This window comes from Dendrobium catenatum, unplaced genomic scaffold, assembly GCF_001605985.2.
Source record: "Dendrobium catenatum unplaced genomic scaffold, ASM160598v2 fragScaff_scaffold_34, whole genome shotgun sequence".
NCBI lineage: Eukaryota > Viridiplantae > Streptophyta > Magnoliopsida > Asparagales > Orchidaceae > Dendrobium > Dendrobium catenatum.
This window is the reverse complement of record NW_021318496.1, coordinates 282,571-303,149: the sequence shown is the minus strand read 5'-3', so window position 1 is coordinate 303,149 and position 20,579 is coordinate 282,571. Positions and strand designations below refer to the sequence as shown.

Below are 20,579 nucleotides of genomic sequence, written 5' to 3'. Positions count from 1 at the left end.
CAGAGAATCTGTGTCCGGCTTGCGCTATAGTGTACAAATAATGCTCCATAAATCAAAATATCCCTGCCTTCTGCTTTCAACTTCTTTTCACTAAGCATACCTACGAATTTTCAGGAGAACAAAAAATTATCAGTAATCATCAATTGAAAGAGCATGTTTGCTATTAGAAATGATTTCTAGATAAAATGAAATTAGTACTTCTTATACTGATAAATTAATTAGTGACTAAAACACAAGGTCAACAAAAGCATTTGCTCACGAGCATTACAGAACTTGTTTATTGTAAGCCTGACAAATCTCCTGCAGAAGTTGTGCTAGGAAGTACTTGAATATCTCAAGTAAGCTCTAGCAAGAGAGACAAAAACTGCAAGAATGATCCACAAATTAGATGGGAAAAACAAGTAAAACAGTAGTTTTTATTGAAGAAATCAAACTAATGGAAGAAATAAAAGCAAGATACAATTGATCCTCAATTCGAGAGGAGGATCTCTCTCCCAATCCCTAGACATCGCTAGAGCTCAAGACACCAAACTCCAAAAATAAGAACAACAAGAATAATTTGCATAATCCTAACCCTAATCCCCTCTTCATACTTAAAGCATACAATCACCTCCTTAGAAAAATTAACTATTAAAAAAAAAAAAAATACAATCACCTCTTTAGGTCTAGCCGCCACCTCCCTTCCTACCTAGGGGTGTCAATTTGGGTCAACGGGTCGGGTTCAGGTCGATCCCGGAACTGACCCGTCACTATTCGGGTCAACCCGAACCCGACCCGTTTTTAAAAATGGGCCAGGTTTTCGGACACGAACCCAACCCGATTCGGGTCAAGGCAACCCGACCCGACACGAATGACCCGATGTTGACCTAAAATTGGTAAATTTGGGTCAAAAATTGGGTCAATCTTCGATTTTCGGGTCAAAATTAGTCAAAAACGGGTCAATCTCGGGTTTCCGAGTCAAATAGGAGTTTTCATGTCAATTTCGGGTTGCTGGGTCAACCCGAACCCGACCCGATTTTTAAAACGGGTTGATTTGTTGAACCTGAACCCGACCCATTTCGGGTTCGGGTTGACCCTAACCCGGATTTATCCGGGTCGGGTTCGGGTCGTGTTTCGGGTAGTGTCAAAAATTGACACCCCTATTCCTACCTAATCGATTTAATGGGTGGGACCCACCCAAATGATTGGGCCGCAAATTCAATATGTCGGACTATATATGTTCCGCCTCTGGTAAACATGAACCAGCCCCTTGCCAAGGGCCGGTTAGACCGGTCCAATAAGGGCCGGTCTAACAAATAGCTCGTAGGACCTTCAATTTTTCTACTCATTGAAATAAAATACTTACCCTTTTTAAAGAAATTTTGATCAATTTGTCAAGTTTAAAATCAATGATGATGCATAACCACACAATTTTGCAAATTTTCAAATATCTATATTTCAAGCAACCAAAAGAGCACTTAGAACTCTGCAGATTCACATAAGCTGTCTTGGAGATTCATAATATTCGGACCACAGTAGCAAGTGCTCTAAGCTTATTTATATAGCTGTGCGCAGCAGTACCAATATGAGACCCACATGTCTTTGGACTTGCATGCTTGGCATTTTGTATTGAATGCATCATTGCGATGGATCCTTTATATTACATCTGATTGAAACAAAGTTAGATGAAATGCCGATCTACTGTTCTTATGAATTTGAATGCTTTATGTACTTTTGTCAGCTCATATTATAAAGTGAAGAGAATATCAGATATATTTCATCTTCCTGCTGCATAATAATTGAGTGCTTGCATCAGCTAGCTGCAGAAAATTAGTGAACTCCCATATGGTTCACGGTTTTTTGAACTTGGTGAGCATTTGAATGTAGCATGCATGCTCCATTCATCATCATCATAAGCCTAATCTTAATTATTTGATATGGGCATTATGAATCTGTTTTTGAATTTATTTGAACTGTTAGAACTATTCTTAGTAAATTATTTAAATGATTTAAATTCGTGTGAATTTAAGTCTATTTGTTTTCCTTCTGGATCCTCTGGCACTAATTCTAAGAGGCCATTAAACGGAATATGTTATTGTACTTTTAAATTAGTCAAATTTATTTTCATTCATTTTTTTCTTTAATAGATGTTACTCAAATCTTTTTTTTTTTTTAAATAGGATTGTTATTTAATTTATACCTTCGATTTTGTCTCGCTCAACTTAAATAATAATGGCTTTCTTACAATAATATTTAGATTCATATAAAATCATAGACTTAGCTTCGTTAGAGATAGTTTTTTATCAATGTTTTTTTTCCTGCTTTTTAAAAAATTTTATTAAAAATTGTTTTAAAATAGTAAAAAAGTTATCACAACAGAAGCCTTAGTATCTGTTTGGGTCGACTTTCTTATTACTTATTAAAGTAACTATTTAACTTTTGTACTAAAAGCTGCTTTAAAATATTGTAAAAAAATCGTCCCAAAAAAAGCCTTAATCATAATGTAACAAAATCACCTTCAAACATCATTTTGGATTCTATGAAAAATAATTGCATTCAACTAGAACCTTTAAAAGCATGGAAGATCTATTATAAAAATCAATCGGTTTTCGAAAAATATAACTGAAAATGATTTTGACAGGATTTACTAAAAAATAGTATACAACTGCCTCTATTTTACAATGTAGCAACCAGCATGAACTTCCTCAGGAATAAAGAGACATGCAATGCTATGGTGTTGTTGGGGATGGAAATAAAACACCGCGATGAAACAAACAAGAACGTAAAAGTAAAAGAACATCAGGATTTACGTGAAAAAATCTAAAAATAGGGAAAAACCCACAAAGTCACACCCCACCAACAAATCCTCTATAAAAAATGGGGCAAAATAATTACAGAACTCTGTTCTCTCTCACTGTCCAGTTCACCTCGAAGCGTTGCGGCGTTTAAGCCTATGTCATTATTATTTTGCGGTGCTCAAACTCGTAGTGTTGTGGCGTACACAGAGCTACAACACTCTGCTCTCTATTGATCAACGCTATGGCACTAGGGAACAAGCGCCATGCGGGGCATTGTACAAGCGCCATGCGGGGCATTGTACAAGCGCCATGTGGGGCATTGTACGAACAAAAAAAAATCGCACCCGAAGAAACAATATATGCCTTTGAGCAAATGAAGCAAGTGATGAACAACATGCTAGTTTTAGCACTTCCTGACTTTAGTAGAACTTTTATGGTGGAGACAGATGCATCAGGATACGGACTAAGGCCATTACTCATGCATGATCATCGACTCATTGCCTATTTCATTCAGGTGCTCACGACCAGGGTGAGGCTCAAATACATATACGAGCGAGAATTGGTGACAATTGTCTTAGCCATCCAAAAATGGCAACCTTATATGTTGGGGTGACACTTTATAGTTAGGATAGACCAGCGGAGTACGAAGTTTTGGTTGGAGCAGAGGATGTTGACTAAGGAGCACCAGAGGTGGTTATCCAATTTACTTGGATATGATTTTGAGATCCAGTATCACCCAGGACTGGAGAACAAGGTCGTGGATGCACTATCGAGAAAGGCATATAAAGGCACATGAGAGCCATATGAGATAGGAGACATATACCATCCTTCAACCTTGAGGACAATGTGATCAGTCTTAGGGGGGAGGGGGGGAGGAAGTATTGATATAACCTTGTGGGGCCTAGGGGATCTATTATTTATTATGTAAGGAGGAGGAATTAAGGGGGAATCAATTAGAAAAGTTTATTTAAGTAGAGCCGATCTACCTCTTGAATAGTATATCAATTGTATCTTTCATTATTTGTTGAAGAGATAATAAAAAAATCAGCCCTCATATTTGGTTTCTACATTTTTCTTATATACTTGATGTTTTTACTTTCAAGACGCATCATCTAACAACATATAAAGTGATTTGATTCGACTCTGAATGAGCTTAGATTATGCACTTGAAGCATAATTAAAAATTTTATGATACTAATTGATGGACCAAATGACCTTCAAATTTTACCTACTCATAATAAAATTGAGCATATTGACAAAATAAATCTAACGAGCCTAAGATCTCTAAATTCTAACATCAATAATTAACTTACATACTAAAAGTTTATAATCAAGATAATCAATACGAGCCATCTGATCGAGTATTTTCTATTATGACTACATTTATGTAGATTTCGCTCTAAAAATATATAAATATATTCATACTCTTTACATGAAGGAGGACTCGAGGATGAGAGATCGGAAAGAACTCTAAAATAACTTTTAGTTAATTTTTATGTTTTTAAAAATGATTTTCACTGTCGGTCGCCAGCCACCATCATCGTCACTGATAGCCACTGCTAGCGCTGCCATGAGCGACCATTGCCAACAACCACAATCGTCAACTATCATTGCTACCCCATTGGTAACGGTTGCCACCACTAAATAAATAAATAAATATAATATGTTCTCAAGAAATTAAAAATATTTTAACGTGCGTTTGAGCAGAACCCAGTAATATATAGTAAAAATATCTGGATACTAAATTCACTTTTAAAGCTTTGTAACTAAAAAATTAAATTTTCTCCACACAAACTTAAATTTAAATACATATAATTTAAATAAATACCAATCTACTTAATTTAAATTTAACTTAGGATAATGCTTGATTATCCAATATGTGAATCATTAATGTATTTCTAAAATTTCAAAGACAATAACTGATTTATTTGTAGAATGATCAAATTATTATGATATTGATAACATCATAATATTATTGATTTATTGAAAATATACTTCATGCAATTACTAAAAAAACTACTGAATAGTAATATTTCAAAGCACTTCAATCATATTTATCCTGATTTCACAGCAAAGTCATAAAATATTAAATTGGGTATTTATATAAATGATTTTACATCATTCAATCAAATAATAAATCATAATTCATATTTATTGAATTTGATTAATCCATATAATATATCACACGAGATGTGCTTCATTACTCCTTCCATGTTCTTAATTGCGAGTATTTTAGAATCTAATCATTTGAAAATATAATTGATATTTATTTGCAAGCTTTAATCGATACATATGAAATTTGCAGTAGCGATGAGGAGAGTAAGAATGAGTACTATAAATTATTCGATTAGAATATTTGGGAGAGCTAATTAAAAAGATGATTTAATTATGAGTGGTTTAATCTTGTGTTTGATCATGGATGTGGGTACATAATTATCTAATACATTAATACATGACATGCAAGCAGCAACAGTTTATAATGCATCATATCAAAGTTGACATAAAGAAAAAGTAGATGCTGCATTCAAAAAAAAAAAGATACCCATTTACACTCCGTTATTGATAATGTTCCACTATAAGTTTATTGGATATTAAAGGTGATTATAATGAAATTGATGAAATCTAATCATTGGGGATTGCTTGAATGATGATGAGATAGATTAGGGCCGTCAAAAACACGGGTCAGGTTTGGGTCGAATTCAAAACTGATCCAACACTAGGTGACCTGACCCGAACCCAACCTGTTTTTTTTTTTTTTTTTTTTTTTTTTTTTTTTGCAAATGGACCATGTATTTCAACCCGGACCCGACCCGTGCGGGTTATCAGGTTTACCCGACACGACCCGCGTACATGGAAACGCCGGCAGCGGTGATGCAGCTACGCGATAGCGGCAACGTCCTCACTCGTCAGCGGGACGTGACTCACTCGGCAGAAGAGGTCAGCGCGTGTCAATCCAGGTCAACCCGAACCTGACCCGATTTTTGAAACCGGCCGGTTTGTTGAACATGAATCCGACCCGTTTCTCAAACGGGTTGATACCAACCCAAAATTTTTGAATCGGATTTGAATCGAGTTTTTGGGTCGTGTCAAATATTGACACCCCTAAGATAAATGATCCTAAGAATGAGTAAGAACATATATTTTTGATAGTTTAAAGGATAGTGAAAATAATTTGAATGGCAAGAACATTGATATCTACAACATTTTTTTTTTTTTTTTTTTTTCTTAAAAAATGGATGTCTACTTAACAATTTATGGAATACTAATTATCAATTTTTTTTGTAATTTTTAACATGCCCATTTTTTACACTAATTTGCTTAGGCTGATATCCTGTAAAACAATTATATTTGAGAAAATTCATATCTTGGCTAAGTGGAAGGTATGATTCTTAGAATGGTACTATTATATCTTAAGTCCCATCATAGAGGACTCCGCACCCTTTACTAGCACAACAATTTCTTCCTCATCATTCATGACCCTACACACACCCATGACCACACCATCTTTTGCTCTACCATTCTTTACTCTGCCCCATTTGGTAAATAACTAAATTATTATTAATTTATATAATTTGTAGGCTTTATCTTCAAAATACTCGCACATCGAACTATATACATAATTAATTATAGGTAAGTTGGATATTATGTACAAGTCATGGAAGAAAATACCTATCATAGTGCATGATAAGTTGTTCATATAGTTTGAGGTGCTAATATTTTATAATACAAGTTATGATATAAAATATCTTATAATTAAGTTTTGATCATATTTTAAAATATCAGAATGACTCTAAGTGGTTGTACCGCTATAATGCTACTATTCAAAATAATTTTAGAGGTTGTTTGGTTGGTTGTGAAGTTAATGCAGTGTAAAGTAAATGCAGCATAAAGTAAATACTTGAGATCATTTGGATGTCGGTAAAGTGAATGCAAGGGATCGCATTCAGTTCTTCTGTTGGTTAGGTGTTTTCCTTAAGCACACGCCACACCTGGTACCTCATGGTAGACATGCAATGGCCTCTTTGACGCCATGTGGGATGTCATCCGCTCAATGACACAGTAAGGTGGCGTACTGCCTAACCGAGACGTCGAAATGCCCTCTTTCATGGGGCGTCATTGTTGTTAACTCTCTTCTTCATGCCATTACCACTAAGATGACCACACCTCTGACGTCGCTGACTTCCATGACTGCATCAAGGCCTATGTGCCCCTTGTAGTTGAAACGTTCGTCATCCTCTTTGAGGGCTGGAGAACAAGGGAAATGCCGCCCGCGCTAAGATAATTTTCAATGAGATGGTCATCCGAGTCGGTTATAATGCCAATAACAAGTCCGCGAGTTGCTCTCTCTCACCCACAGAATTTCTTTTTCGCTCAATTTTGAGCAGGTTCGCTTTACACAGAAAATGAACTACGCTGGAAGTTACGAATACACGCGGAATTTGCTTTACTTTACTTTGAGATAAATCAAACACCAAAAAAGTGGAAAAGCAAAGTAATCACTATACTTTGCATTCTCATTTCCTCGAACCAAACATTCCCAATGAGAGGAGTTCAACTAGATTAAGGGATATGCTAACACTCCATATGTAAAATATGTATCATTTATGCATATTTATAAAATATTTATCATGTATAGTACAAGAAGAAAAGACAATGGTTATGGAACCAACTATATATAAGTTGCATACCTATACCCATCAAAGGGGAAGTGATATTTTATCTAGGGATGTTAATTTATGACGCAACTCAAAAAGCCGACCCACAAAATTCAGTTTTGGATTTCTACTTCACCGATTTAATAAATGGCTCGGGTTCAGGTTCTAATTCCAGACCCGTTTGAAAAATCAGATATTGTCCGAGTTAACCCGCTAACCTAGAAATGGCCTGCATTCTGCTAGCACAACCCGCCTAGCCGCTTGCACGGTTTCTGAGCTTACAGACTTGCACGTAAGCTCGGACACCGACATCGCGTTCGTCTGCTTCGCTTCTGGTTTGGAGGGATCAATGACGGATATGCGGATGTTATGATGGGCAGTTGAGGAAGGGGGTTTTATAGTTCCATATAGTATCTAGTGGATTCCAATTACGCAAACACGAACAAACTAATGTCACCATTTAGAGGATACCATTACCATTTGAGTGACTATTGTGGTGACATTATCCAACGATATACTACTTAACATGAGTTGTACAACCATCGCCACACACAATTATGCAACATAGTTTAGCAAATATTTGATATTTGGAAAGAGTGACTTCAAATGCTAACCCATATGAGACAGTTTCCTCTAACGATACAGACAGACATTGTGCTTGCTTGTGCAGTCTTACATGATTTCATAGGACAATACCATGGAAATGACATGTAATTCAGCATGACTTAAACAGAAATGCAATATGACACTGAGTTAGATGAAGTACCAGAACCTGATGAGGTATCGAACGTCCATGCTACTATTGGAGAAAGGCTTCATGGAGAAGAACTACATCATTCAATTGCCAACACATTGGAAATTTTGGATAAATGACATAGGTAATGCCCGTACTTCAAGATATGAATTTTATGTTGTTTATTATTGTTGCGGGCTAGAATATACGCGGCGATAGAGTTAGAATACTACGTCTTAGCGTTGCACGAATATCCAGCTCACATACAGAGAACACAGAATTTTTTACGTGGAAAACCCTTAAAAGGGGAAAAACCATGGGGCCTAGCCCAGTTGAAAAGATTTCACTAGAACTTGAGTTGGTTACAATGGGCTAACTCGCCTTTGAGGGCGATCAGATTACAAGTAATAATTGTATAATAGAAGTTCGGGTATCGGGTAATGGTCTGATAGGAGTTCGAGCCTTAGATGACATTCTGGCAGAACTCCGGGCCTTAGATGATGATCAGGCAAAACTCCATGCCTTAGATGATGATCTGGAAGAACTCCAGGCCGTATGTGAATGTATGGCAAAGGTGAGAGTCTTTAACAGTGTCCTGGCAAAGATGAGAGCTTCAGTTGAAGGTCTGACGGAGCATAGGGCGTCCGACGAAAGCAAGAGCCTCAGGTAGTGATCCGGCGGAGCAACAACGTTAGGCGGTGGTCTGGTGGATAACAGGGCTTCAAGTGGTGGTCCGGCGGAGCGACGACGTTAGGCGGTGGTCCGGTGGAGCACAGGGCGTCAGGTGGTGGTCCGGTGGAGCGACGGCGTTAGGCGGTGGTCCGGTGGAGCACTGGGCGTCAGGTGGTGGTTCGGCGGAGCGAAGGTGTTAGGCGGTGGTCCGGTGGAGCACAGGGCGTCATGTGGTGGTCTGGCGGAGCAATGACGTTAGGTGGTGGTCAGGTGGAACACAGGGCGTCAGATGGTGGTCCGGCGGAGAGATGGCGTTAGGTGGTGGTCCGGTGGAGCACAAGGCTTCAGGTGGTGGTCCGGCGGAGCACAGGGCGTCAGGTGGTGGTCCGTGCTCTACCATTCTTTACTCTGCCCCATTTGGTAAATAACTATATTATTATTATTAATTTATATAATTTGTATGCTTTATCCTCAAAATACTCGCACATCGAAGTATATACATAATTAATTATAGGTAAGTTGGATATTATGTACAAGTCATGGAAGAGAATACCTATCATAGTGCATGATAAGTTGTTCATATAGTTTGAGGTGCTAATATTTTATAATACAAGTTATGATATAAAATATCTTATAATTAAGTTTTGATTATATTTTAAAATATCAGAATGACTCTAAGTGGTTGTACCGCTATAATGCTACTATTCAAAATAATTTTAGAGGTTGTTTGGTTGGTTGTGAAGTTAATGCAGTGTAAAGTAAATGCAGCATAAAGTAAATACTTGAGATCGTTTGGATGTCGGTAAAGTGAATGCAAGGGAACGCATTCAGTTCTTCTGTTGGTTAGGTGTTTTCCTTAAGCACACACCACACCTGGTACCTCATGGTAGACATGCAATGGCCTCTTTGACGCCATGTGGGATGCCATCCGCTCAATGACGCAGTAAGGTGGCGTATTGCCTAACCGAGACGTCGAAATGCCCTCTTTCATGGGGCGTCGTTGCCGTTAACTCCCTTCTTTTCATGCCATTACCACCGCCTAACGTCGTTGCTCTACTGGACTACCACTTGAGACCCTGAACTCTGTCGAACCACCACCTGATGCCCAGACATCTGCCGGACCGCCACATGAGGCTCGAAATTCTGTCATACCACAAAGTAACGTCGGACTAGCATCCTTGTTTGTTACTACATTTTAACTTTATAGTCGACATTTGTAATCTGATCGCCCACAAGGACCAGTCAGCTCGTTGTAACCTACTCGAATCTAGTGTAATCACTTTCTACTGGGCTAGGCCCCGTGGTTTTTCCCCTTTTTAGGGTTTTTCACATAAAAAATCTTGTGTTCTCTGTGTGTGAGCTGAATATCCGTGCAACGCTAAGATGTAAAATTTTAACTTTATCACCGTATATATTCTAACCCACAACAAACTTAATTAACTTAATTGCCTAAATGCTAATATAATTAGCCTAATTAATATAATATGTTGTAGAATATTTAAGTGATTAGCAATAAAAAAAAGTGATTAACAAGATAATAAAATAGTTAATAATCAAACTAGTTTTTAATGATATTATTTATCTTTAAAACTTATTAATGATAATCATAATTCAAATTAATAAAAAAAATCTTACTTAATACATAATTTAAATTAAACACTTAATAAATTCATTCTTATATAAACTAACCGTCTTAAATCCTGATCCCTAAACCCTAAATAATTTCATAATATTTAACAGGATTTAACACTCGACATGCCAAATAGTTTTCAGAATTTAACAGTTCTAAAATGACTTATTAAATTTAGAATTTATGAATCCTGCTGGTTGTCAAGCAGCCCCGTAATATGTACTTTTGATAACACATCTCGTTAACTGAATTGCTGTCGTTACTTAAGTTTGACTACTAATTGTATTAGAAGGTTTGCTGTAAATGCCTTACCTGAGAAGAATGTTCAAAAATAGTCCATCAGAAATTTGGTTCAACCAAAATGAAACAAATTATGGTTCAATTTTGTCCAAACAAGCCTTAAATCTTTGTTTGAGACGGCTTTTTATTGTTTCTTAAAGCGACTTTCTAATAAAAAAATTTAATTTTTTACTAAAGCTGTCCCAAATGAAACCTACATTCTATAACAGAACACATTTGATGAAAAAAAAAATGAAAAGAATATTCTTACTAAAAATTTGATCATAATAGATCTTAAAGTCTTTAAATCTACATTGAGATCAGTCATATATAAATTATTAATATTATACTTATCTCAAAATAAATCAAAAAACAACGAGATTCATTCAGAATACTATTTGATCAATATATTTTGATAAAGAAATTTCCCACAATTGATGAATATAATACTTTTGGGCTCATCAAAAACCTCAAATAATCTAACACTGTGACCTTCGTAAAAATTTAATTGTATGAATAATTAAAACCATTAACACCATCCACTTATTCAAAGAAAAGTTTTTTTTGGGACATTTCGGTCAAGATTAAGACAGACTCACATACACATCACATACACAAGACTCAAACCCAAGGCTTCTTAATTGATAACCTAAGCTCTCAACCAACAGACCAAAGTGATTTATATATTCAAAGAAAAGTAGTTCCAATAGTAACTCAAAAGACAACCGAGAGATCAGAAAAACCTTCAGTAGGTTAGCATAAATGTTAAAAAAAAAAAAAAAAAAACATTGGAATGAACTATACACTTTACATGACTATAAGGTTCAAGCCCTATTAAAATCAAAACCATCATACCGAGCAATAGACAGAATGAAGATTAATTCTCAGCATCATTTGAGTCCTGAATAGTTAACCTTGTGAGCGTATTCGGGCCCCCACTCCCCTGAGAGCTCAACAGTCCAAAGTCTTTCAACATCTGGTGAGCTGTGCCACAAAATTTCATAAACAAAAGGAAAAAAACTAGTTAGTGGAAGGAGATGTTTAGTGCTATCAGTGCCATATAATGCATGACTGAGCGCAATGTAAGCAAACCATGCTTGAGTGAACTCTTAAGTGTTCTCCGGCTTGACTCATTAAGCAAATAAGTCAAAATTATTTTAGTGTTCGGCTCATCATTATTGATATGAACAAGAGTTATTGAACAATTGGTTTTCTTTAGCATAATGATGTTGGAAACCCATTTGGGATATGTAATTCTTGAATGAGTGACAAAAAAAAAAAAATGATCGCTAAAGATATATTTTATCTACCAAAAATAACTAATGCCTCTAAATAATAAGGAAACATGATATTCGGGGGTTCAATGGGGCAACACCCCCTGACGGGGTTCGACCTGCCAGATCAGATCGCGGGGTCAAGGAGCAGCGCCTCCTGAACAAATATTAGTTGTAAGGATATTTTTGGAATTCAAATTAATAAATAAAATGACGAATACTCTTTACTATTTTTTTGGGGGCAATTGCATAAAATCCCTTGTTAAATTCCAAATAATTGTAGAGCTGAACACAATCAAACATGTACAACAAACTTGTTTATGGTCCTAGTTGAAAGCATTATGTTACGTTCCAAGATGCACTATAAGAGAAGTTAGTTTCAGAAGTTCAACGGCTAGCAGCATAAAAGAGAGAACAGTAACAAAGATTGAAGAGAAATATACGTTTTCGTCAACCAGCCACAGATGACTGGAAAAGATATGAAAGGCATATGCTACAATTGTTTCTCACACAATGTGTTACCTTAATGGTGTTTGTTCATACAACAAAGATAAGTTTGATGATAACCAAAACACGAAAAATTTACATCAAACATAACATAATAGGCAAGGTCTTATGCGCATTGCTTACCTGTTGTTGCGCCTTTTATAATCAAGTTCTTCAAGCACTGGATTTCAGTTTCGTAAACAACAAGAAACTTTGCCTGAAGGTTCAAACGGTGTGCATCAGTGCATGCTATTCTATAATAGTTTGCTAAGGAAATTCATTTCTGAACTTTTCAGTAAAGAAGTGAGAGCAGAGAAATAGTTGAATATATCATCAATAAATGCATATGAATGAACTCATTTTTTTCCCCTAAAAATATCATTATCAATAGCTTTATCCAAATTATTTGAGGTCGGCTTGATGAATCCTCATTTTTTCATTTGTACCACTAACATGGTAATAAAATGCTTAGGAGCCGCTTGGGATCATTTGGTTTTTTGTTTTTGACATTACAAAAATTATTTGGTATATGAAAAATATATATATATTTTTTTAATTGAATAACAAATAAGTTAATTTTGACAGAAGTAGTGATGGCAGCCAAGTCAATGGTGACAGCAGCCAAGTCAATGATAGCAGTGGTGGTTGAGGCGATGATAGTGTCGGTGGCTGATAGCGTCGATGATTGACGACTAGCTGTGATGGTAGTTTTCAAAAAAATTATAAACGCTTCAAAGTTGTTTTGTGTGTTTTTAAAAATAAAATGAATTTTTAAATACAAAATAAAAAACTTTAAAAACACTAAATAAACATAATTTTTAAATACAAAAACAAAACCAAACTCAAACAGACCCTTAATGAGAGCAAACACAATAAAAAAATATGAAGGTACATTTGATAATAACAAGGACCATTATTTCCTTACAAAATATTAAAAGGCATCTTGGGAAAGGAACTTACAATTTCACCACATGTGTAGTTGAGCATTAGATCAAATTTAAATTGATGCTTCAACAAGAAGGGGCGTATGTGCCTTCTATATAAGTGGCTTGCACCCTGCTGGAAAATAAACAAGCATCAAAATGATGAAATTGTAAATCATAAACAAGAAAACCGAAGAAATGAGCTACAATGCATACAATGTTGACCGAGGCACTTCGAGCTCTCGGAATTATCTCATGACCAATTCAAATATAAATAACAAAATACATTAAATTCCATCTATTCAAGGGCTAAAGGCTAGGTCATCATTTCCTATAAACAAACCTCACCCATCACCATTTAGGTTCATGATGTACAAGTCATGTACCGCTCAGCTAAAAAAATATTCATTTAGCAGGTGATTTCATGCCGGTGAACCGACATTTATACATAACCATACAAGGTCTTGCCAAAATAATGACATCTCTATCCATCTTTTATATATATATATATATATATATATATATATACTTGGAAAGAAATGCGGTAGAACAGAAAATGGATTGTAACGCAAATGCAATCTACAATCACTCCATTAGTTAGAAAATTGTCACATACTACAATAATTTCATTTACAAACTAAAAATTTTATAGAGTGCAAGATTATGACAGAATTCATCGTAGATACACAAACCATATGGTACTATTCTGGTTTCATATTTGATGATTAGTCAACTGTTAACCCTATAGTAAGATTTGATCAGTAGTGAATCATTTAGATAATAACACTTTAAAGTTTTGCAACTACAAATTATTTATACTTGCTTTACCAATGCAACAAATAAAATGTCAAAGCAGTATGAAGTTAATGTGAACATTCAAAACTGTTACCCAGCTGATAGCAATCTGTCTCATTTACGGTGCCATATTAGAAAAAAATTGGCATTGAGCAAATGAAAAAAAATGATGCCAGATGATGCTAGAGTGGACTTAATAGTGAATCTTTTAGAGTACATACATTATTTGATGGAAGCTGGAGCCATATGAGAAAAGCAAACTTCATATGATAATAGAATGGGATCCTGCAACCATAAAACATAAATGAAACTGAGACACTCACCAGAAAAGCAAGCTTCATTTTTTCAAAATTTTCATCATCTTGTTTGACTTTTGATGTGGTATTTATACTATCGATTTAATTATTTGAGTTTACAGGATCTCCTTAATTTTCCCACTGTTTATTTCCCAAGGTTTTTAGGTGCAAATGTCTATGGTCAATATAGTATTTTTCTTCTTTCATAAACATTTTCATTGGCACAATTATTGTTGTTGCATCTAGAAAAATTGCGGCGGTAGAAATAATTAATGTTACCGGTTTACAATTTCCTATGTTCCACTGATATCAAAATACAGTATGAAAACTACAATTTTTTTTTGGTTCATTCATACTTTCAGGATGACAGAACTACAGTATTACACGCACTGCTAAGCATTTATAATGTTCTATGATAACTTATTAACTAAATATTATTATAATAGCTCAGTTTTTTTGTTTCTGTGAGCCCTATGCTGAGGTCATATGAACAATTGGATGGACAGTACCTAATATTTTTTGGCCAATTATACAAGTGAGGCTGATGTGAATATTAAGACAAAAAGAGGTAGTTTAGCAATTGGCACTAAATGTATACGGCGTTGAAACAAAAAAGAATCAATATTGTACTTGTTTTCAGCGTACTTAAAAAATGGTTCTCAAAACAAACAAAACATCTACAATCAATATAGCAAGAATTTCATCAATATCCATCAACTATAATTAGTTAGTTTCAATCTATTATGTATACCAGGAAATCAGCTTATCAGAAAACACTTCAACAAGGCTGAAAGTTCCATGCACTGCAACAAAACACAACCAGTATGTGCTACTTGTTAGTACACGAAGGAGAGAAAAGATGCCAAAAACTATAAAAGGGTAAAATGGCTGCAATAATTCCACATCTCCAATAAACAAAATTTAAGTCAACCAATATACACATATCAACTGAAAATGCTTACATGCTGTCAAGTATCTTTTGTCAGCAGATGAGCTTGATTAGAAAAAAAAAACACACATTTTGACCAGCTAAAATATATCTTTATAATGTAGAATTTTACTTTTACAAGACTATAATGGTTTTAGACAAAACAACGACCTGAATGGGCCAAAACATCAGCAAATTAGAACAAAAAAGATTTTGTATCTCATGTTCAAGGAGTCTAAAGAGATGAGGAGATTAAACATGAGAACCTCTCACTTCTACTTGAAATAAGCCGGTCTCAAAGCAATTATTCAAAGCAATCCATGTGGTACATATTGTCAACACCGCAAGAAATATTCATACTTAGGAACAGCAGATAAAGAGGAAATTTAAGGAAATTAGATAAATGATCCACTCCATCATGATCAGCAGTGATAGGTTTATTCATGCAAGGTTCTAATTGGCATAAACCAGATCCCTTTTAGCAACTATATCGATGTTTATTTCAGCTAACCCTTCTAATTTTTAGTCCCTATCAAAACTATATCAACCTTTCACATCATTCATTTCTAGGGCATAATTGGAATTAGCTAGATCCTTTTTAGCAACTAATAGCAGTGCTTATTTCAGCCAAGACATCTCCTACTTAGCCCTTATCATACTATAGTGCCCATTTTTATTGTTGCCACAGGTAGAAAACTTCATTGAGCTACCAATTAAAGTTAGGATATAGGCAGCAACTTATGGATTTCACATAATATGTCAACGTTGCATTTAACGTAATAAGAAAGCACTTATACTAAGAAAAAGTTTGGACATGCATTTTGTCCAAGCCACAAGTAAGCAAACCAGTTACTGACCTGCCCAATATACAAGCCACTTATCTCGTTCTTCTTGATCATTTCTTTCTAACGACTTGAAAGTAGAGTATACTGGTAAAACAGTCCCCACAGTGCAGCTAGAGAAGCAAAAAAAAAGCAGAAATTCCTCACATACATCAGATTGTTGAAAGTGACTGTTAAGCATGAAAACATAGGCTTCGTTTGGTATAGAATATCATTTCCAGCTTTTGCAATCAGTATTTTATAAAAGCTTCTGTATGATCCATAATTTCAATTCTATGTTCCAAGAAACAAAAGCTCCAAAGCAAATTTGAGAAAAACCAGGGAGAAGCTGCCAAGTTTTTTTATCTAAACAGCCCCTGTTTTTGCGGTTGCCTTTCGGAACATAAGGCAGCTAGAAGCATAAACCAAACGAAGCCTTAATATCATTTCCAAAACAGTACCACAGTTTTGAGAAACATTCTAGCATCCTCAATGAGAATTATTAATAAATAAATTTAAGAAGTAGAAAGTTAGAGAAGACATCAACATAAAAAATAACATGAGATAAGCTTACCAAGCAGTTCTAATCACAATATTGGAACAAATAGGAGTAAGAAGCAAACGCAAACCAACCTGTAAGGTATGCAACATACAAAGAAAATCAGTTGAATTTCTCAAAACTAGGCATGCATCATTAAATTTGAAGTTTTCCAACACAGATCCTAAGATCTCCATAGCAAGAGACTATTTTTTATGTGACAAAGGCAAAAAATGTAGAAGAAACTAAAAACGTAACAAAGACATTATAGCAAACTGTCATGTGACCAAGATTAGCAAGCAAAGGACCTGAGTATTTTGTTTTCAGTTTTAATCCAAGTATCAAAACTTCATCTTGGTGAACGTTTGGTAAACTGAAAATTGTTCTGAGATAGGTTCTGCAAGTTTAATCACTCCTTCGAATGCATGGCAGGTTGCTTAAATTTGAGTATTTGAAGCTGAATCAGTCCATCTAAATTAATAATTCAATCCTCTTACTAAATATTTAAAGCATGGTTTGCTTCTTTTCTTTGTGTTCCTCAATCAGGTAAAAAGGATAAGTTTCATGGAAACAAGTAATAAACCGGTATAATTTGAAGAATCAGCTCCACTGGAATGAAATACTGAAAAAGAGAATGGAAGAACTCATCTATCAAAGGAAATCAGATTTTATCAGACCAATTTTAATATTTTACAATTTCAAAGTTAATACCAATAATAGTTGGTTAAGCGTGCATTGCACAGTTTTGAGGAGCAGATAATCTAAGTGAAGGCACATTGGATACAATCATACAAATGCCCAAATTTGGGCCATTCAAGCCATGAAACATGAAAAGGGAACAATCTAGGTAGCACCAGGCATGAACTTCTGGGCATCTAGGATAAAGAAATAGAAAAGCTCCAAGTAGGCTTTTAGACTTGATTCTTCCAACTTTCATCTTTATATTTGGATTTCTACTGAAAAATTACTTCTTCATCTGGTCAATTAAACATTCCCCATGTTTTCTTTTTCACCTTTCTTTCCTTCGATGTAAGCTTTATCAAACTCCATACTATAATTGGATTTGGTCTAGTGATACCAACTTTCATTTCAAATTGATTGATTCTAATCTCAACAAGTCCCAAACATTCTATTGATTCTAGTTAACAACCTAAAGTTGAGGTTACATGCTCAAAATACATACATTAAACATGGGGGAAATTTTATGGTCAGCATATCTTGGCCAAATTCTCATTAAATGAGATCCAAAAAGTGACACATGGAATTTTTATTATATTTAAATGGTAATACAATCATGTGATTTTGATTTGCAGACAATAGATAAATAATGAAGACATATGTTCTAAAATTTATGATAAAATGGCAAAATATTAAAAAAAATGTACATGTCATCAACAAAATAATTGTCATAGAAGATGAAATATAAATTCTCTCAATGTATACAAAAATTGTATCGGCAAGATAAATTCCTGATAATATTTATTATGAAATCAATAAAATAGCAATGTACTAAAACGCAAATTCCACGCCATGCGAGACCGTATTTCATTTCACGTGTCAATTTTTTGAACCCATCATAAATGAAATTGCCTCAGTATATCCTCAACAATATACCAATTTTTATCTCTAAATCTTACAATTACAAAATATAAATCATACAATGCCCTTCAAAATTTACCAGGTATAGCGCCCATGTTTAGACATCATTCACTTTTCAAAATGGGTATTTGAGAATTCGCCATCACTTTTATTGAATCAAACTATCCTTAAAATGCAGTTAATCGGTAGCACACCCTTCTAATTGTCAGTCAAGAAGGTGTGGAAACAAATGGATGGAAAACGAAAGGGAAAGGACAAACCTCATGAACATTACAGATTCGAACAAACTCTAAACATATAATCAAACAACCAACTAATAAACTTAAAAACGTTATTAGAGGCCAAATGATGCTTAAGTATTTCAGCGCTCGTCACCGAGTTGAATCGGGTCACTGACAAGTAAATTACATATATAAATTAGGGTTTCAAAGCAAACATACATCTCCAGGAATGGCCGATCCAAGGAGATCCATTGGGCGGGGTTGAAGAAACAACGAAACCTGCAAAATTGGTTTACTTATACCTCCACGACGAAACGGTTCACCCCAAATCCGGCTTTAAGACCGCCGGAAAAAGTGGGAGAATATTCGGGTCAGGATATGAAAAAACTTGGCCAGCGGCTGCTTGGTTGGGATCTGAAGCCGACGCCGTATTGAGGGACGGCCACGAAACAAGGAGGTCCGGCGAAGTACTTATGCGACGGACGGTTGTCGCGAGCAAAGGGTTCGGCGAGGGATTCGCGATGGAATCAAGTCTATTTCGAGTTTAATTATTCAATAAGTTTCGGAAAAAAATTTCAGTCTCCAATCGCTTACAAATGCTAGGTTGAGTTCTAACTTCTAAGCACAAAGTTGTTAAAATATTTATAAATTACATTTTCGTTTTATTATTTTATTATAATTATTATTTGAATTATAAGTATTTTCTCTATTTCAAAATTAATAAAAGAGCTGTACTTATAGAATAAAGCTCGAACACGATTAATTAATCAAATTCAAGCTGTAATCATGGGCGGAGGGAGGGGGGGCAAGGAGGGGCACGTGCCCCCCCTAAAAAAATTGAATTTTTTTTTAATCTCAATACAAAATTTAGTTGGTAACTTCAAAAATTAATTCGGAGACCATATGAACTCCGATTTCAGTAAACTTACAGTCGAATTGAACGTCTCAAAAACACAAACATAACGACAGCAAATTCAACTCAATCCTAACCCAAATGACTCCAAATCAAAGACCCGAAGCATATTTGGAAGGTTCAAATCATAACTTGGATTACCAAATGGTTTCCAAAAATAACATGCTTATAGTCGAATCGAGCAGCTAGACAAGACGAATCCAACGAGCCCAAGATCGCCAAATTATGATATCACTAAGACATTTAAATGCCCAATAAACAGTCCACGATCAAGAAATTTAACATCGATCATCCATTCAAATCACTCCCAATTTAATTTCCTATTCATTTACATTTTTTTCTTGATTGATATTAGCTTAAACCTATATTGATTCGATCTTAAAGAGATTTTATGATTTTTTTTTAAATGAGATTTTTAATTATAGATATGTCCCTATAAAATCTTCATATCTTATAAGGCTCGACCACATTATGTTTTGTTAAATATTACATGTGATTTTTAATATAACTAAATTGTTATATTATTAATTATTTCATAAAATTAGTTTATAAAATTTTATGAAACACATCAATCAGCCAACATAAGCTTTAGACCACAAATGAATATGCCAATTATTATTGATTTAGACTTCATTTGGGACGACTTTTTTACTGCTATATAAAAATGTTTTTTAATACCAAAATTTCTTAAAATAAAAAAGAAAGCAGCGGTCTAAGGCTTTGCTTGGGATGATTTTCTTACTGTTTCTTAAAGCAGCTTTTTAGTTAAAAAATTTAAATTTTTATACTAATTTTTTATTAAAAAGCAATAAGAATATCATTCTAGAATAGTTTTTTTATTATTTTTTAAAATAACTTTTATTACAAAAATTTCTAATTAAATATCCCCCTATCATTAAAGTTCAAAACTTACAATGTACCAGTTTGGATTTTGATGAATAAGCAAGGAAATAAAAAGGGCTGGCCTTTTGTCTTCATCAATAAGCACATATTAATAACAAATTATTCTGATAATCATCCAATCATCCTTAATAAAAAA

At 34.8% G+C, this 20,579-nt stretch overlaps 1 protein-coding gene across 2 annotated transcripts; it reads right to left on the bottom strand.

Annotated features, from left to right (window-relative positions):
- Positions 1–11,403: 11,403 nt before the first annotated feature.
- On the bottom strand, positions 11,404–19,242 carry LOC110099653 (HVA22-like protein k). 2 transcript variants are annotated; one of them, XM_020826868.2, is made up of 8 exons: positions 18,847–19,242; positions 16,844–16,902; positions 16,306–16,403; positions 15,272–15,323; positions 14,446–14,509; positions 13,467–13,565; positions 12,651–12,723; positions 11,404–11,730 (listed from the first exon to the last, which is right to left on the bottom strand). In XM_020826868.2, the coding sequence occupies exons 1-8, from the start codon at positions 18,877–18,879 to the stop codon at positions 11,624–11,626; spliced, it is 585 nt and encodes a 194-aa protein (XP_020682527.1). In that variant the 5' UTR covers positions 18,880–19,242; the 3' UTR covers positions 11,404–11,623. The 2 variants fall into 2 exon arrangements, with proteins under 2 accessions (XP_020682527.1, XP_020682528.1); XM_020826869.2 differs by having other exon boundaries at positions 13,467–13,562.
- Between the last annotated feature and the right edge of the window lie 1,337 nt (positions 19,243–20,579).

Excerpts from the sequence above, each read along its gene's own strand:
- LOC110099653 (XM_020826868.2), bottom strand. The coding sequence starts at position 18,879 with ATGGATCTCCTTGGATCGGCCATTCCTGGAGAT. Across the intron at positions 12,724-13,466 it reads ACTACACATGTGGTGAAATT|GCAAAGTTTCTTGTTGTTTA; the intron begins GTAAGTTCCTTT and ends TTGAACCTTCAG. Across the intron at positions 11,731-12,650 it reads TATAAAAGGCGCAACAACAG|CTCACCAGATGTTGAAAGAC; the intron begins GTAAGCAATGCG and ends TTTGTGGCACAG.